The following is a 16070-nucleotide window of genomic DNA, read 5'->3' on the forward strand; positions in this document are numbered from 1 at the left end:
TAAAATTTATACTATCAGAATGGCTACTTTTGACGCAAGTGCATTTATGCAGCAGTCTGGCATAAATTATGATTCTTTAAAGGCATTGTCTGCTAGTGAGCTGTTGAGTGTGGCAGAGCACTTGAAGTTAGATCTTAGGTCAAAAGTTAGAAGACCTGAAATTCAGAGGTTAGTGGCCAGACAGCTGAAGATTGAAGTAAAAGACCCAGAGGAACGAGTAGAATCTGACAAAGACAAGGTAACACTGGCACTGATTCAATTGGACAGGATGAAGTTAGAGCTAGAATTTCAGAGAGGAAAAGGAAAAAGAAAGGGCATTTCAAAGGAAGAAGAAAGGACATGTCAAAGGGAGTAAGCAGAGTGGCAGGAGAGAGAAAGGGCAAGCGAGAGAGAAGAAAAGGGAAAAGAAAGAGCATTTCAGAAGCTGGAACTAGAATGGCAAAGGGAAATAGAAAAGGAAAAAGATAGGCAGGAGAGAGAGAGGGCAAGAGAAAGAAGAAAAGAAGAGAAAGAAAGGGAATACCAGCTTAAAAGGCTGGAACTAAAATGAAAGGGTGGTCTTGACTCCAGGAAAAATTCTGATGAGGAAGAATCTGACTCCAACCCAGGACCCAGTGGGAAGCTGTTTAAATTTGTGCAAGTCTCCTGAAGTTTGAGGAAAGGAACGTAAAGGCATTTTTCATTTTTTTGATAAGTTAGCTAAACAGATGAGGTGGCTGAAAGAAAACTGGACACTGCTCACGCAAAGCAGGTTGGTAGGCAGAGCTCATGAAGTTTATGCCAAGCTTTCTGATGGAGACTTCTGCTGATTGAGAAGGCAAAAAAGGCTATTCTTGCTGCTGACTAGTTGCTCCCTGAAACTTGCATGCAGAAGTTTTGGAACCTCCGTAAACCGCCTGGCCAGACTTTTATAGAATTTGAGAGGGTAAAGCAAATTAACTTTGATTGTTGAATGCAGGTACTAAAGCTAGAGGCTGCGTATGAGACCCTTGGGGAACTAATTCTCCTGGAGGAATTTAAAAATTCACTCCCTCCATCAGTAAGAACCCTTGTAGAGAACCAGAAGATTTCAACAGCCAGATAGGCAGCTGAGATGGCTAATGATTGAGCTTGTCCACAAGCCCAAATCCTTTTTCCGTCACCCCCACAAACCCGAGAAGGATAGAAGGTGGGAGAGTGAAAGAAAGACAGGTAGCCAGGGATGAGAAGGGACATCTGGGAATGCCCTGGGATCATCTCAGGCCACAAAGGAAGATGCTTAGGGCAGATGTGAGGTCCGAAAGCCTAAGTGTTTCCATTGCCACGAGGTGGGACACCTTCATGCAGAATGCTGGAAGTTATGGGGTAAACCCATGAGACTTGTTGAGGTACACAAGGCCAATGCAGAGAAAGGGGCCCTGACCAAGAGTACAGCAGACCAAGTTGTAGCTCTGACTGTAAGGCCAAGTACAAACACTGCTGCGAATATGGGAAATGTGAACAAGATACAGGAAATTCTTGTCAAAATGCGAAGTAACTCCTTATCCTTCAAGTGAGGCAGGTAAACCTATAGTTATACTTCGGGATACAGGAGCAACCCAAACTCTTTTGCTGGGGCAAGGCATGACTTTTCCACCAGAGAGCGCATTGGATGCCAAGGTTTTAGTGAACGGTATCGACGGGGAGTATATACCTGTACTTTTGTATCGGGTGCACCTAGAGTGTGACCTAATGTCTGGAATAGTAACCGTAGGAGTTGTCCATAGTTTTCCTGTAGACAGAGTTGACCTACTCCTGGGGAATGATTTGGCCGGAGCGAAGGTAGTCGTCACGGAAAGACCAAGTGAAATCAAGGAGACAAAACAGTCGCGGGAAAAAGTTCCAGGAGTTTTTCCTTCATGTGTAGTGACCCGAGCAATGGCTAAACAAGTTCCATTGTCAGAAGTCAAATTGGCACCACATAAAGATATTTGGCAATCTGAAACTTTGGGGGATTTGGATAATCTGAAGAAAATGTTCAGTAAGTCTTCTCTGATCAAGGCACAATCAGGTCAAACTGAGGCAGAGGGAATTCTGGCATGCTGCTATATTAAAAAAAAAATAGGATTCTGATAAGGAAGTGGAGACCTGCAGACAAAGAATGGACTGTGGTAAACCAGATAGTGGTACTGCGCAAGTATCACTAGGAAATATTAAGGATAGCCTATGAAATTCCTCTGGCGGGATGTGTAGGGATCTGAAGACCCAAGCACATATAAGTCGATATTTTTATTGGCCAGGTCCTCACAATGACATGGTGCAATTTTGTAAAACGTGTCATATGTGCCAGATTGTGGGAAAACCGCAACCTGCAATAAAACCAGCACCTCTAATTCCCATACCGGTTTTTGAGGAACCGTTTAGTAGAGTGTTGGTAGACTCTGTGGGACCTTTTACTGAAAGCGAAAGTGGGACATCAATTGCTATTATGGATATGGTTACTCAGTTCCCAGAGGCCATTTCCTTGAGAACAATCTCTGCCACGGTAGTGCTAGAGCAGTTAACCCAGTTCTTCACTCTATGGATTGCTAATTGATATCCAATAGGATCAAGGTTGCAATTTTATGTCTAACATTTTTCAGGAAGTTGAGTAGTCTTGGTATAACACAGTTACAGTACTCAGCATACCACCCACAAACCCAAGGGGCTTTACAATGGTATCATCAAGATGATCATCAGGGCATACTGTCATGAATATCCCCATGACTGGGACAAAGGGCTAGAATTTCTATTGTTTGCCACCCAGGATTCACCTAATGAGTTTAGTCCTTTTGAATTAATTTATGGACATGCGGTAAGAGGTCCTCTAAAACTAATCAAAGAAAAGTTTTTAGAATGAAGAGACGAATCTTCCATGCTAGATTATGAGGCAGAAGGAGGCCTAGACAATTCCTGAAGTGAACCTCCTACTCTCCAGTTGGCTAACACTGAATTGTTAGGGAGATTGGACACTATGCTTTCATATTTAAATGCAGAACAACAAGGAGACCTAACAAGGCTACTCACAGCACATAAAGTAGTCTTTAGGGACAAACCAGGATGCCCAACCTTAGCTATACATGATGTGGATGTAGGAGAATTGTCTCCTATAAACCAACATCCTTATCGCTTAGGTCCAGAAAAACAGGCCCAGGTGAAAGCAAAAATCCAATACATGTTGGAAAACCACCTACTTGAACCCATTCAAAGCAGCTGGAGTTCCCCAGTTGTGGTGTTGCCCAAGCCTGACCATTCAACTAGATTTTGTATAGACTACTGGAAGGTTAATGCAGTAATAAAGGCAAACACCTACCCAATTCCTCACTTTGACGATTGTATTGCCAGCGTTGGCAGTGCCACCTTTCTTACCAAAATCGATTTGTTAAAAGGGTACTGGCAGGTTCCTTTAACACGCCAAGCTAAAGAAATATCTACCTTTGTCACACCAGATGGTCTTTTCCAATGCTGAGTGATGCCATTTGGGTTGGAAAATGCCCCAGCAACTTTCCAGAGACTAATGAACCAAATGGTAGCCAGTGTTCCTCACTGTGTGGTTTACCTTGTTGTGCTGGTATACAGTGACACTTGGAAGGACCATTTGGAACAACTAAAGGTCCTGTTTAGAAAATTACAGTCGGCTGATTTGGTGATTAAACCTTGCCAAAAGTGAATTTGCAAAAGCGCAGGTAATCTACCTAGGGCATATAGTGGGGCAAGGGCAAGTGTTGCCAGGAGAACACCAAAAGAACAAGCATTGGTGGAGTATCCTGCCCCAAAGACTAAATGGGAAATCATGAGGTTTTTGGTGATACGTGGTTTCTATCGCAAGTTTGTACCAAATTTCAGTATTCTAGCTGCTCTGCTGATGGATTTGTTGCAAAAGAAAGCCAGGGTAGTGTGGTAATGGAGTGCCAAGCATCTTTTGAGAGACTGAAAGCAATCTTGATCAATGAACCATTGTTGGCTGCCCAAATTTTTCTAAGCCCTTCAAGGTAGCAATTGATGCGAGTGACCTGGGGGTAGGTGCAGTCCTGTTGAAAGATGATGAATCGGGCGCAGAAAGGCCAGTGGGATACTTTTCCAAAAAGCTAAATTGACATGAAAAGAGGTACTCGACAGTGAAAGAGGAAACCTAGGGCTTATTTCTAGGTCTTAAGCATTTTGAAGTATATGTCCGCCACGGCTACAGGGAGTCAGTGGTATATACTGATCATAACCTCCCTAGCCTTTGTGGAAAAACTCAAAAACCAGAATGCCAGACTATTTTGATGGAGTTACTATTGCAGCCCTATCACTTAAAGATTATCCACATTGCAATGAAAAACAATGTAATTGCTGATGCTTTGTCCAGAATTTAACTTTGCTTTGAGTTATCGGAGTACAAAGATGGTCCAAGGCATAATTGTATGAGTTACAGATAAAGAGTGAATGAGTGTGTAAATGTGTTTTAATATTTTTTCATTTTTTTTGCCCATACTTTATAATAAAATTCATTTAAAAATAGTGTTTCGTTCCTCAAAGGGTGGAGGTGTCATAAACATGCTTCCATTAATTCATTTTTTTGAGGACTTGTGTTTAAAAGACTGTGGGAAATACCTGAGGAGATGCTGGACGTGGTATTTTTAAAAGGGTCACAAGAAGAACACTTGGGACTTAGTTTAAAAACAAACACTGGAAGTCACATGTTTATTTATTTATTTAGAGATACAGCACTGAAACGGGCCCTTCGGCCCACCGAGTCTGTGATGACCATTAACCACCCATTTATACTAATCCTACATTAATCCCATATTCCTACCACATCCCCACCTTTCCTTAATTCCCCTACCACCTACCTATACTAGGGGCAATTTATAATGGCCAATTTACCTATCAACCTGCAAGTCTTTGGCTGTGGGAGGAAACCGGAGCACCCGGCGGAAACCCACGCGGTCACAGGGAGAACTTGCAAACTCCGCACAGGCAGTACCCAGAACTGAACCCGGGTCGCTGGAGCTGTGAAGCTGCGGTGCTAACCACGGCGCCACTGTGCCGCACATGTCTTAAGCTAAGTAAACAGCAGGAGCCTTGCTGGCTATTGAAGTTGTTTACAGAGAAGTCACATGTCTGGGTTTATGGCTCTGGAGCTTTGCTTTTGTTTTGGACTGTTTGAATGGGCAGTTGGTGTGTATTCTGCTCAGAGAGAAGCCACCCAGCTTATCCTGTTCCACCTCTTTGAGAAACCCTGAGAATCCAGTGTGATAGCTAAAGTCAGTAATTCTCCCGAAAAGCTTGCAAGGCTACTACTCGACATCTGAACGATATGCTCCAGAAAGATTCTAGTGACAACCATATGTGTCTAGTGATATCTGTCTATGTCTACCCGGACACAAACCAAAAGTCATCTGGAACATTTCATATCATTTTTTTCTTCAAGAATTAACAAGTATTTGGCCAAAGTATTTTTGTTTTTGTAAAGTTGATCTCTGCAGAGAAAGCTTCTTTATTTTTTCTTTAACTGGTCTGTGTGTGTTGGGTTATTTAGAAGGAAATATATTTATACTTTCATATTTCAACCTGTGTGTTAATGAGCTTTGCATCTTTATTGAATACATCTTGTTTTATAATAAATTAATAATTTTGTTGTTTATTAAAGAAATCTGGTTAGCAGATTTTTATTCTGAAACTAATGTGGATAAAATTTCTTCTTCTTCTTCTTTGGCCTCCTTGTCTCGAGAGACAATGGGTAAGCCCCTGGAGGTGGTCAGTGGTGTGTGAAGCAGCGCCTGGAGTGGCTATAAAGTCCAATTCTAGAGTGACAGACTCTTCCACAGGCGCTGCAGATAAAATTGGTTGCCGGGGCTGTTGCACAGTTGGCTCTCGCGCTTCTGTCTTTACCTGCCAACTGCTAAGTCTCTTCAACTCACCACACTTTAGCCCCGCCTTTATGGCTGTCCGCCAGCTCTGGCGATCACTGGCAACTGACTCCCATGACTTGTGATCAATGTCACAGGACTTCATGTTGCATTTGCAGACGTCTTTAAAGCGGAGACATGGAGGGCTGGTGGGTCTGATACCAGTGACAAGCTCGCTGTACAATGTGTCCTTGGGGATCCTGCCATCTTCCATGCGGCTCACATGGCCAAGCCATCTCAAGCTCTGCTGGCTCAGTAGGGTGTATATGCTGGGGATGTTGGCCGCCTCGAGGACTTCTTTGTTGGAGATGTGGTCCTACCACCTGATGCCAAGGATTCTCCGGAGGCAGTGAAGATGGAATGAATTGAGACTTCGCTGTTGGCTGACATACGTTGTCCAGGCTTCACTGCCGTAGAGCAAGCTACTGAGGACGCAGGCTTGATACACTCAGACTTTTGTGTTCCGTGTCAGTGCGCCATTTTCCCACACTCTCTTGGCCAGTCTGGACATAGCAGTGGAAGCCTTTCCCAACCGCTTGTTGATTTCTGCATCTACAGACAGGTTACTGGTGATAGTTGAGCCTAGGTAGGTGAACTCTTGAACCATTTCCAGAGCGTGGTCGCCGATATTGATGGATGGAGCATTTCTGACGTCCTGTCCCATGATGTTCGTTTTCTTGAGGCTGATGGTTAAGCCAAATTCATTGCAGGCAGCCGCAAACCTGTCGATGAGACTCTGCAGACACTCTTCAATGTGGGATGTTAATGCAGCATCGTCAGCAAAGAGGAGTTCCCTGATGAGGACCTTCCGTACTTTGGTCTTCGCTCTTAGATGGGCAAGGTTGAACAGCCTGCCCCCTGATCTTGTGTGGAGGAAAATTCCTTCTTCTGAAGACTTGAACGCATGTGAGAGCAGAGGGAGAAGAAGATCCCAAACAGTGTAGGTGCGAGAACACAGCCCTGTTTCATGCCACTCAGGATAGGAAAGGGGTCTGATGAGGCGCCGCTATGCTGAATTGTGCCTTTCGTATTGTCGTGGAATGAGGTGATGATACTTAGTAGCTTTGGTGGACATCCGATCTTGGCTAGTAGTCTGAAGAGACCACGTCTGCTGACGAGGTCAAAGGTTTTGGTGAGATCTATGAAAGCAATGTAGAGGGGCATCTGTTGTTCTCGGCATTTCTCCTGTAGCTGGCGAAGGGAGAACAGCATGTCAATGGTGGATCTCTCTGCTCGAAAGCCACACTGTGCCTCAGGGTAGACACACTCAGCCAGCTTCTGGAGCCTGTTTAAAGCGACTCGAGCGAAGACTTTCCCCACTTTGCTGAGCAGGGAGATTCCACGGTCACCCTTGTTCTTATAGAGGGTGATGATATTGGCATCGCGCTTGTCCTGTGGTACTGCTCCATCATCCCAGCACAGGCAAAGCAGTTCGTGCAGTGCTGAAAGTATAGCAGGCTTGGCACTCTTGATTATTTCAGTGGGCCGACATCAGAGACGCCATCTATGACTCAGCAATGACTACCTATGGCAAACATGTGAAGCAGAACGCAAATTGGTTTCAATCTCACTTTGAAGAGCTGGAACCTGTCATAGCCGCGAAGCGCATTGCACTGTTGAACTACAAGAAAATCCCCAGCGAGTTAACATCTGTCGCACTTAAAGCAGCCAGAAGCGCTGCACAAAGAACAGCCAGGCGCTGCGCAAATGTCTACTGGCAACACCTATGCAGTCATATTCAGCTGGCCTCCGACACCGGAAACATCAGAGGAATGTGTGATGGCATTAAGAGAGCTTTTGCGCCAACCATCAGGAAGATTGCCCCCCCCCCCCCCCCCCAAGTTTAAATCAGGGGACACAATCACTGACCAACGCAAGAAAATGGACTGCTGGGTGGAGCACGACCTAGAACTGTACTCCAGGGAAAATGTTGTCACTGAGACCGCCCTCAGTGCAGCCCAGTCTCTGCCTGTCATGGATGAGCTGGACGAACAGCCAACAAAATCGGAACTCAGTGATGCCATTGATTCTCTAGCCAGTGGAAAAGCCCCTAGGAAGAACGGCATTACCCCTGGATAAAGTATATAACTGGGTAAAACATTTAAATCTATTTTGTGACCAGTAGTGGAGTAATGGAACTGGTTAAAAAAAAAGCCCATGGGATCCAGGGAAATGTAGCAAGGTGGATACAAAATTGGCTCAGTGGCTGGAAACAAAGGGTAATTGTTGACTGGTGTTTTTGTGACTAGAGGGCTATTCCCAGTGGCGTTCCGCAGAGCTCAGTACTGGGTCCCCTACCTTTTGTGGTATATATTAACGATTTGGACATAAATGTAGGGGGCATGATCAAGAAGCTTGCAGATGACACAAAGATTGGCCGTGTGGTAGAAAGCAAGGAGGATAGCTATAGGCTGAAGGAAGATGGATTGGTCAGGTGGGCAGAAAAGTGGCAAATGGAATTGAACCCAGAGAAGTGTGAGGTGAGGCATTTAATTATTTATTTATCAAACAAGGCAAAGAAATGTAGAGGAAGTGAGGGACCTTGGAGTGAATGTCCACAGATCCCTGAAGGTAGCAGGACAGGTTGATAAGGAGGTTTAGAAGGCATATGGAATCCTTTCCTTTATGAGCCGAAGTATAGAATATAAGAGCAAGGAGATTGTGCTGGAACTGTATAAATCATTGGTTAGGCCACAACTTGTGTACTGTGTGCAGTTGTGGTCACCTCATTACAGAAAGGATGTAATTGCGCTAGAGAGGTTACAGATTTGATTTAGGACAATGTTGCCAGGACTGGAAAAATGCAGCTCTGAGGAAAGATTGGATTGGCTGTGGTTGTTCTTGGCACAGAGAAGGCTGAGGGGAGACCTGATTGAGATGTACAAAATTGTGAGGGGATTGTGTGGATGTGAAGGTTCTATTTATCTTAGGAGAGAGGTCAGTGACTGGGGGAATAGATTTTAAGTGATTGGTAGAAAGATTAGAGGGGAGATGAGGAAAAGCTTTTTCACCCAGAGGGTGGTGAGAGTCTGGAACTTGCTGCCTGAAAGGGTAATAGAGGCAGAAACCCTCAATTCACTTAAAAGGTGTCTGGATATGCACCTCAAGTGCTGTGACCATTTGGCTATGGACCAAATGCTAGAAGGTAGGATTAGACTGGGTGGCTCGTTTTTTGCCAGTGCAGATATGATGGGCCAAGTGGCCTCTTCCTGTGCCATAAACTTTCTATGATTTCTGTAACTAGAGAAAGACAGTGCATTCCTCCAACCTTGGTCATAACATAATAGTGTATTTCAAATGACCCTTCAAGCAACTTGCTGATAGCTGAAGTTAAACTAATAAACCTGTGGTTGTTAATCTGTTAATTGTGTATCAATTGTTTGATTATTTGCAGGTGGAGGGTGTTAATTTGGGTCTTATTTGAGCACTTATAAGCAGACACTTTGAGACTGGTAGAGGGTTTGAGTGAGGAGCTACATGTTTGTAATCCTTTTACTCTGTACAATAAATGTGAAATTGAGTAAAGATAGGCTGCAGCATTATCCTTCTATAATGAGCTTTCTGGAGTTCAACATGGTTTCCTGATTTTGACTTACTGATCTTTTTAGATAATAGTGTCATTTTTGCCACTCCAGTCCTTGGGAACAATCTCAGACCCCAGTGAGCTGTTAAATATATGAACAAGTGGCTCCATTTTTTTTGACCATCCCAGTCTCTATGTTCCCATCAGGGCCAGCTGCCCAATCTGTCTTCAGGTTACTCATTCTAGCTTGGACTACATCCGCATCTACTTTGACGAAGTCCTTCTGGCCAAAGCAAATGGTTCCAGATGTGAGGGATTACAATTACGTGGAGAGACTGGAGAAACCAGGGTTGTTCTCCTCAAAGCAGAGAAGACTAAGAGATAAAAACAAGAAATGCTGGAACCACTCAGCAGGTCTGGCAGCATCTGTGGAAAGAGAAGCAGAGTTAACGTTTCGGGTCAGTAACCCTTCTTCGGAACTAGCAAATATTAGAAATGTCAAAGGTTATAAGCAAGTGAGGCGGGGGTGGGGCAAGAGATAACAATGGAGAAGGTGTAGATTGGACAAGGCCACATAGCTGACCAAAAGGTCATGGAGCAAAGGCAAACAATATGTTAATGGTGTGTTGAAAGACAAAGCATTAGTACAAATAGGGTGTTAACGGACTGAAGGTTGAACAGCAGCAAGTACAAACATGAAAAAAAAACCGTGGGTAACAAAACTGAAGAGACTAAGATGAAATGAAATAAACATGAAAAAAATAGTTGTAAAAAATGTAAAAAAGAAAAAATAACTAAAAATAAAAGTAAAATGGGGGGCCCGTCATGCTCTGAAATGATTGAACTCAATGTTCAGTCCGGCAGGCTGTAGTGTGCCTAATCGGTCCTCACTATCGCAGGCCCCAAACACACCTTTCAGGTGAAGCAGCGATTTACTTCTTGTACTTTCAATGTAGTATACTGTATTCGCTGCTCGCAATGTGGTCTCCTCTACATTGGGGAGACAAAACACAGATTGGGTGATCGCTTTGCAGAACACCTCCGCTCAGTCTGCAAGCAGGACCCTGAGCTTCCGGTTGCTTGCCATTTCAACACTTCCTCCGTGCTGTCATGCTGACATCTCTGTCCTGGGATTGCTGCAATGTTCCAGTGAACATCAATGTAAGCTCGAGGAACAGCATCTCATTTACCGATTAGGCACACTACAGCCTGCCGGACTGAACATTGAATTCAATCATTTCAGAGCATGACGGGCCCCCCATTTTACTTTTATTTTTAGTTATTTTTTCTTTTTTACAACTTTTTTTCATGTTCATTTCATCTTTGTTCAGACCTGCTGAGTGGTTCCAGCATTTCTTGTTTTTATTTCAGATTTCCAGCCTCCGCAGTATTTTGCTTTTAAGACTAAGAAGAGATTTGATAGAGGTGTTTAACATCATGAAGAGTTTAGATAGAGTAAATAAAGCGAAACTGTTTCCAGTGGCTGAAGGGCCAATGCCAGAGGGCACACATAAAGTGATTGGCAAAAGAATCAGAAGCGCAATGAGGGAAAACTTGTTTACTTAAGAGTTTAGGATTTGGAATTCACTGGAATTGGATAGATATTTGAAGGAGAAAAAAATTGCAGTGATATAGAATCATAGAATGGTTACAGCACAGAAGGAGGCCATTCGGCCTGTCATTTCTCTGCTAGCTCTCTACAAGAGCACCTCACCTAGTCCCACTCCCCTTTTCCCTGTCGCCATGCTCTCCTGATAATTATCCAGTTCACTTTTGAAAGCTTCGATTGATTCTGCCTCGACCACATTGTTGGGAAGATGGAGAAAGAACAGGCAGTATGACTGAACTCAGATTGCTCTTCAAAAGCTGGAGCAGATTTGATGGTCTGAATGGTCTGTGCTGTACTATTCTATTATTCACAACATATTATTATTACAACATAGGGTTGATCCTATGAATGTATTGTTGATAAACCAGCATTACCATCATTATTGAAGTCTGATACAAAGTATTATCTGTCATATTCCTGGGAGTTCGCCTGAATCTACCCTATGGAATCCTTCAATGGTCCTATACAGTCCATAATGACCTCTGACTCCTAACCAAGCTGAAAAGACCTAGCTATTACTAGAATGCATATCCACTATCCTTTTCTCTTGATCGTTTGGTTGTTCTGATATCCACTTCTGTTTAATTCCCAACCTGGGTCTCCTGAGACATAACACATTCGTCAATTTGGTTTTATTTTACCATGTTCCATTCTTTTCACCCTATAGACCTAGATCGCTTCATTTGACTTTGAAAGCATTCAATTTACTTCAGTATTGTTATTATTTGCACCCAGCAGGACTATCCAACCAATGTTTATATTTGGCACCAGAATTACATTTTCAGCAACTTTCGTCTATCTGATTAAAAAATCTAGTATTCTGATCAGTTTTGCCCAGCCTTGATAACTGGATCAGGGTCACTACAAAAAAGCTAGATCCAGCAACCAAGAAACCTTACTTTATTCCCTCACATATTATGTAAGGAAACAATAGTTTATAATAACTACTTACCTTTTGGCCATCCTGACCTCAATACCAGATAGTCATTATTGGATTACTGAATACCTGTGAAGTTAAAATCCCCTATTACATTGACATTTCCTAATTCAGTTGCTTAGTGTGCCTCATTTTAGATTGCCCAATACTGTGCAAGTCTGACGGGAAACCAACAGGCAGCGAAGTCGTTACCCTGTTAGTTTGAGATAGATTTGAGCTTGAGACTCAGATATGAGAGTACAGTGACTAACCTGTGACGCCATCTAGTCCCCTTTCAATGTTCTGAAAGTATTTCATTGAGAGAACAGGAAATATACACTTACTTTCTGAAATACAGTCATTTAAATTGCAGAATGCTGATTAGAAGCCAGCCCTTTTCAAATTGGCTTCCTACACTTAAAATCAGAATCTCACAGTACAGAAGGCGACCATTCGGTCCATCGCACTTCAGAGCGTACGTGTAATATTATCTTCGTGCTCCTAGCAGAGGGGAAACAGAAAACAAGAACTATTTACGCAATTTTTCAAGTGCTTACATAATTATTTGCAGAGTGATGGAGTTTTTAAACATACAGTAGATCCTTTTACAATAGTACTGCTTCGCAGTCCGTATTTGTAGTATACTTTCAAAACAATTGAGGTAGTTATTTTATATTGCTTTCCTTGATTTATTTTCGCCCCTCCTCTTCTGAAGGCATTAGCTGTTACTGAGATACAGTTTCACAAGTGGCAGCTGTCCATTGATGCCTTGCTCAAGTGTTGATATTGACCATGTGGGTATCACATACAATCCTGAGGCTATCCTCATCCAGCATCCAGATGTGCACTTTACAGCAGCAGTTGCTGGTTAGTGATCAAAAATGGAGCCCAACTTATTTCACCCCACCAACTCCTGCCAGACTCCAAGACCTTCTAGTTTGTATAGTTTTGTTCCAAATAGCTACCTGAGCTAATGGGGAAGTGAGAATTAGGCTGCAAGATACTGTCTTAATCAAACATTGCCTTTGTAAAGTTATTCATTAATTTCACTAAAAAGAAACCAGGGAATTAGTACAAATCTCAGGATTTTTTCTGTTTATATATTGTCTGCTCCTAGATCTTATGATGGGATGGTCATGGAAGCTGACTTGCAACAGATCACTGTTGAGCTAGAAGCAAAGTCCAGCATCGAGATTGAGACTACAGCTGAGGAAGAAGCAAAAGAAGAAGAGGAGGAGGATAAAACGTTAGTGTGTTTACTGGGGCTATCCCAGTGTGATAGCTGTGTCATGCATAACAAAATTTGCAATACTCAAGTAATATTGGAGGTTAGAAGAAATTTATTTTCCCAAGGAACAACAAATGTGGAACAATCTCCCAGCTCATTGAGATCTTCATTAAGGGACCAGATAAATACCTTTTGAGAGTTATATGGATATTAATGTGCTTGATTCAAATGGGGTTAGGAAGAGAATACAGATTTTTTTAAAGTGGACAGGGGCAAAGTCTAAGGCAGTCAAGAATGTTTTGTTTAAAGGGAAACCTCGGACTCTATATTGGTCAAAACAAGAATCAGACTGTAATTTACTTTTTCTAAATTCCCGTCAGGCCTATGCACCTGCTCCATCATGAAACAGGAAAATGCCTCCTAAATTGCCAGAGTGAAATGCCTTGCCCGCTCACATGAACAGTAAATGTTCAGGCACACCGAAATTTTCAATGTCAAAAGGCTCAATTGCCTTTTATCGTTGATGAGCTTTCTTACACTGGTTTTTTTCTCAGTTTTTTAAAAAATTTGTGAATAGGAGATTATTTGGAACAACTTTTTTTTTGAAGATAACTCATTTCAAACTAAATTACTGCATTAAAATGCTTTATTGACATTCCAAGTTCTAGAAGATAAATTACTTTTTTTGTATGACTTCCGAATGCAGGGTGCAATGCATGTCTTTTGGGAAAATAAATATCTGTATAATGAAATGCAGATTATTCCTCAGTGCTGAATAGATCACAGCTGTTAATCTGTCATTCTGGATGAAGTCATGGGAGGAACATCCTGGCCAGTACCCATCAAGACACTGCACCCGTCCCATCATCACAACTACAGTTCTGGGTTCATTCTATATGTGAGAGATCTCAAGATTGGAATTGCTAGTCAATGCTTCAAGTAACTGCTAACATCAGGTTGTTAAAAATTTGTTCGTGAATGTGGGCACTGCTGGCAAGGACAAAGTTTATTGTGCACCCCGAACTGCCCTTGAGAAGATGGACGTGAGCTGCCAACTTGAACTACTTCAGTCAATGATGTGTAGATACACCCACTATGCTGTTAGGTAGGGAGTTCCAGGATTTTCACCCAGCAACGATGAACGAACGGAGATGTATTTCCAAGTCAGGACAGTGTGTGATTTGGGGGACTTGCAGGAGGTGGCTCCATGCACCTGCTGCCCTTTTTCTTCTAAGCAGTAGAGGTCACAGGTTTGGAAGGTGCTGACGAAGGAACCGTGGCGATTTTCTTTTATAGATGCTACACGCTGCAGCCATGGAGTGACGGTGGTGGCGGGAATGAATGTTTAAGATGGTGGATAGGATGATACTTGAAGACTGCATTGCCCTGAATGTTGCTGAGTTTCCTGAATGGTGTTGGAGCTGCAATCCTTCAGGCAAGTGGGGAGTATTCCATCACACTCCTGACTTATGCCTTGTAGATGGTGGAAAGACTTTGGGGAGTCGGAAGTTAACTTGCTCACTGCAGAATACACAGCCAGTAATCTGCTTTTGTAGCCACAGTATTTATGTGGCTGTTCCAGTTACGTTTCTGGTCAATGGTGACCTCCAGGATGTTGTTGAAATCAGTGATCATAATGCCGTTGAAAGTCAAGGAGAGATGGTCATTGTCTGCCACTTGTGTGGCGTGAATGTTACTTGCCATTCATCAGTCCAAGCCTGAATGTTGTCCACTTTTTGCTGCGTGAGGGCACGGATTGCTTTATTATCTGAGGAGTTGCAAATGAAACTGAACACTACAATCATCAGCGAACATATGATGGAGGGAAGGTCATTGATGAAGCAGCTGAAGATGGTTGGGCCTAGGTTACTGCTGTGAGGTACTTATTCAAAGATGTTCTGTGGATGAGGTGATTGACCCCCAACAACCACAACAATCTTTCTTTGTGCTAGGTACGACTCCAACCAGTGGAGAGTTTTCCCCGATTCCCATTGATTTCACTACAGCTCCTTGAAGCCATACTCTGGCAAATGCTGCCTTGATGTCAAGGGCAGTCTCTCTCACCTCACCTCTGGAATTCAGCTCTTTTGTCTATGTTTGGTTGTAATGAGGTCTGGAGCCAAGTGATCCTAGTGGAACCCAAACTGAGCATTGGTGTGCAAGTGCTGCTTGTTAGCACTGTTGACAACACTTTCCATCACTTTGCTGATGATTGAGAGTAGATTAATGTCACAGTAATTGGCTGGATTGGATTTGACCTTTTTGTTGGGCAATTCCTGGACAATTTTCCACTTTGCTTGGTAGATGCCAGTGTTATAGCTGTACTGGAACAACTTGGCTGGGGGTGTGGCTAGTTCTGAAGCACAAGTCTTCAGTACTATGATTGGATATTTTCAGGTTCCTTGCTGTATCCAATGCACTCGGCAATTTCTTGATATCATCTGGAGTGATTTGAATTGGCTGAAGACAGGCATCTGTGATGTTGAGGACCTCTGGAGGAGGCTGAGATGAATCATCCTCTTGACACTTCTGGCTGAAGATATCTGCAAATGCTTCAGCCTTGTCTTTTGCACTCTCATTCTGGGCTTTGCCGTTATTGATGATGGGGATGTTCTTGGAGCTGCCACCTCCTGTCAGTTGTTTAATTGTCCACCATTCACAACTGCATATGGCAAGTCTGAAAACTTTGGTCTAATTTGTTTGTAGGGTTGCTTAGCTGTCTATAGCATGCTACGTAGTATGTACATAGTCCTGTGTTGTAGCTTCACCAGGTTGGCACCTCCCTTTCATTTGTATACCTGGTACTTCTCCAAGCATGCTCTCCAACATTCCTCATTGAACCAAGGTTGGCCCCTTGGCTTAATGGTAGAGTGAGGGATATGCCATGCCATGAGGTTACAGGT

General features: G+C 43.1%; 1 protein-coding gene across 11 annotated transcripts in view; it reads left to right on the plus strand.

The window, feature by feature from the left end:
* The window catches only part of LOC137351735 (phosphatidylinositol 4-phosphate 5-kinase type-1 gamma-like), a 214556-nt gene that overhangs the window by 145037 nt on the left and 53449 nt on the right, over nucleotides 1-16070 (plus strand). For all 11 annotated transcript variants that reach the window (XM_068016487.1, XM_068016490.1, XM_068016486.1 and 8 more), the window contains one exon: nucleotides 13057-13185. In XM_068016487.1, coding sequence (XP_067872588.1) covers nucleotides 13057-13185 — 129 coding nt within the window. The remainder of the gene's footprint in view (nucleotides 1-13056; nucleotides 13186-16070) is intronic.

This window comes from Heterodontus francisci, chromosome 36, assembly GCF_036365525.1.
Source record: "Heterodontus francisci isolate sHetFra1 chromosome 36, sHetFra1.hap1, whole genome shotgun sequence".
Taxonomy (NCBI): Eukaryota; Metazoa; Chordata; class Chondrichthyes; order Heterodontiformes; family Heterodontidae; genus Heterodontus; species Heterodontus francisci.